Source organism: Misgurnus anguillicaudatus, chromosome 25 (assembly GCF_027580225.2).
Source record: "Misgurnus anguillicaudatus chromosome 25, ASM2758022v2, whole genome shotgun sequence".
Classification (NCBI taxonomy): Eukaryota; Metazoa; Chordata; class Actinopteri; order Cypriniformes; family Cobitidae; genus Misgurnus; species Misgurnus anguillicaudatus.
This window is the reverse complement of record NC_073361.2, coordinates 20533985-20537486: the sequence shown is the minus strand read 5'-3', so window position 1 is coordinate 20537486 and position 3502 is coordinate 20533985. Positions and strand designations below refer to the sequence as shown.

General features: G+C 35.6%; 1 protein-coding gene across 2 annotated transcripts; it reads left to right on the top strand.

The window, feature by feature from the left end:
* The first annotated feature begins 424 nt into the window (after positions 1–424).
* On the top strand, positions 425–2059 carry LOC129426013 (bifunctional apoptosis regulator-like). 2 transcript variants are annotated; one of them, XM_073864010.1, is made up of 4 exons: positions 425–631; positions 993–1169; positions 1251–1444; positions 1677–2059. In XM_073864010.1, the coding sequence occupies exons 1-4, from the start codon at positions 452–454 to the stop codon at positions 1846–1848; spliced, it is 723 nt and encodes a 240-aa protein (XP_073720111.1). In that variant the 5' UTR covers positions 425–451; the 3' UTR covers positions 1849–2059. The 2 variants fall into 2 exon arrangements, with proteins under 2 accessions (XP_073720111.1, XP_073720109.1); XM_073864008.1 differs by having other exon boundaries at positions 436–631; positions 1248–1444.
* The last annotated feature ends 1443 nt before the right edge of the window (positions 2060–3502 follow it).

Here is a 3502-nt window from a genome sequence, read left to right as displayed (position 1 = left end):
ATTGTGCTGTTCTATTTTATTTGCCGACGTAGCTTGTAGACATCAACTGTAGGCTATACAATACACTTCATCAGGTAAGTAGCAAATATGAAAAAAAAAACATATTAAACATAAACCATATTACCCATAGACGTAAGTCATACATACCACGTAATATTACAATAGGTACCCTGTAGTTATGAAATACTTAGAGAATAATTTTCCATATATTCTTACCCCATTACCCCAAACTTAACATATTGTTCCCTTATACCTACAAGTATGTACTGTAGAGGTACTCTGTTGTTACAAATAGGTACGCTGTAAATTCGGTTTAATTACGCGGTACTTTGCGGGTCGTAAAATAAAGTGTTACCGTTTTTTTTTCACATTATGTGTTTGTTCATGTTTGTGTGACAAACACCTAAAACAAGTGCATAAGTACTTACGAAAAGGTTTTTGCCACCAATGAATGTTACAGCAGGCTTTATTTGATCTGTATGTGTTTGTCAGTTTGTTGTCTCGTGTTAGAGATGAAGAACTGTCTGCTGCTCCATTCAGAATTGAAAATCCATCACACAGACAAGTCATGCTGAACGAAATCCAAAAAATCAAAGAGCTCAAACTGCAACAGAATCTCTGGGAGTACAAGGTGTGTATGTTGTGTTTTCTCTGATAAATGATGTCTGTAAAGAGCCCAGTTTCAGATTCACCACCAATGAACTTTCCCACAAATGGTAATCAATAGAAATGGGCCATTATTTATACACCACCTTCACCCTATAATTTCTATTGTATCAGGTTGAACCAAGCATTGGTGAATTGGTGTTTGGTGCAACCATAATCATCACTCTAAAAAATGCTGGGTTATTTTTAAACCATGGTTGGGTCAAAAATGGACGAGTTTTCATATGTTTTTGTAGTGCAGTCTTTAGTTTCCTGTCTACTTTTGAAATTAACAATAACCATTGTATTTCTCTCATGAGTTTGTGTAATTTTCTTTCCTGCCCAAGGCCAAAAATCCTGGAAAAAGCTTGTTTCTACAGTTTGGTCTGAGAGCATTTCCACGCATCACTTTTCTCTACTTGTACCTGTTTGATTATGAAGACACTTTTCTACCTTTCATTCACATGATCTACCCTGCACACACAAACAATTTAGTGCAGGATGTCCCGCCCGACAACATACTGGTTTGTATCTGAGATCTTTCTCATTGTTAACAAATAACAGCTAAAATGTAAGAACACAGAGTAATTGTGTGTATGTAGCAGGAGCCAAGCTTGCGTCAGTGGATGAAGTTTTGGGTGAAGGTCTGTCTGATGCCCTATCTGCTACTGATTGACTTTGCGTGGAATTGGCTGAGTGTTCATTATTGGATAGTATGGAGTGTCATTGTTAACTCCATAATAATGGCAGTATTTGAGTTATTTTATATTTGGACACTATGGAGAAGAAAACAGATGAGGTATACTCATACATTCATTATATATACATGTACATAAACAAAATGTGGTTGCGTGATTCGATCACAAAATTTTCGAATGTTTAGATGTTGTTATTATTGCTAACAGTGACCACTTGCAATAAGGTCACCTGACACATATCTAATGATTTCATAAACACATCAGATTGAAAAAATCTATTTATATTCAACAGTTACAAGTTAAATATTCTGTGTGTTTGTGATTATATTTCAGCACCCTCCCTATGAGGCTTTTTTGGGATATGCTTCTTGTGTTCCTCGTTGTGCTGCTGTGGCCTTTGGTCCCTCAGATCTTATGTGATTTTGAATTCTACGGAGGACTCTTTTACAGCTCATTCTTTTGCATCTGGAGTCGGAAACATGTTTTTCAGATGGCACAGCAATGATAACTAAAACAAGCTTAATTTTTTTTCAAACAAGTTCAAACATGAAGCGCTGAAAACTCTGAAGGAAATTGATCATTACTTATAACTATATGACAACTAAATGCAGGGGTGATTCTAGGTTTTATATAATTTTTGAATTTTAGACTTTGAACAATACTAACCTAATACTAAGCAATTCCACTGTATTAAAAAGATTGGTATAATATAACAATTGTGTACATTTACTTTCGTGTACTCAATTAAAAATACACTTTTCAAGTGAAAGTCACCAAACATAACACCATGGATAACACCTGAAAATCTGAAGCTCCGAAGCACCAGAAGGACAAAGCATTTTAAAACACTCTTACTCTGACCAATCAGAAGAAGTTAACGGTTTCAGAAGGGGGGCTTTATAGAGTTTGGAAGTAACAGCATTACAGACTGGGAAAAGAGGTGCTGCAATAATGTAAAATATGTGAAAAACATATTCTAGTATATCGCAAAAACTAAATCATTGTAAATGCAAATTTGTAAATGTACAATTTGCTAATCTTTATAATTTTCTTACACTATAATTTAACTATTTTAATAGTATTTCCTCTAATTTATGGCTACTTCAATGTAAGCTATAATGGCATATCTGTCATCTAAGTTGACGCCACCTGTCATCATGCTAACTGACTAAAAGTACAGGCTTACCGTTTTAGTAAGCTGTCTCGATATTGTCTCATAAAGCATAGGGATGGATGAATACGAGCCTGACAACACTGACGTGTGGATTTCTTTTGAAATTGTTATCATCAATTTAACTGTGCTTTTGAATCGCTCCCGCGCTACTGTGATGTCATCTTCCACTTTGTCTGCGCAGCGCTGCGTAACATTGAACATACCTAATAGAGGGTATGCATTGACGTCACTTTTTCACGTGACCATGACCGAGTACGCCCTGTTATTTTCTGACAGCCATGAACTTTAGAAGCACTTAAAAAGTCAGCTAGCTTTTTTATATTATTTCTTTATTTTTCAGTTGTAGTCACATAGAAAGAAACGTCCATAGATAGATGTGAATGTTTGCTGCGTTTGTTTAAATGTTTTATTGCCAGACTTTTAAATGTATACTAGGAAAAATTTGTTCATTTCGTTGCCATAGGTAGCCTAATGTTGGTTGCGCAGTGACTCGCGTGAGTCCCTCCACCTCCCACTCTCATTTCATGAATTAAAATGCTGGCAATAAATCTGTATATAAAAAAGTAATTGTCAGCAACTTTTCTACTTTCATATTAAAATGCTGGCAATAAATCTGTATGGAAAAAAGTTCATTGTTTAGCATTTTTTATTTTTCCATTAAATGTTTCGGTAACACTTTATTTTACGACCCGCAAAGTACCGCGTAATTAAACCGAATTTACAGCGTACCTATTTGTAACAACAGAGTACCTCTACAGTACATACTTGTAGGTATAAGGGAACAATATTTTAAGTTTGGGGTAATAAGGGGGTAAGAATATATGGGAAATTATTCTCTAAGTATTTCATAACTACAGGGTACCTATTGTAATATTACGTGGTATGTATGACTTACGTCAACACAGTCTCACACCCATGGCGTCAGTATTTGACGACACTTGACCATGCGTGAATATGTTGACGCGGAGGGTACCCCTTTCGCGTC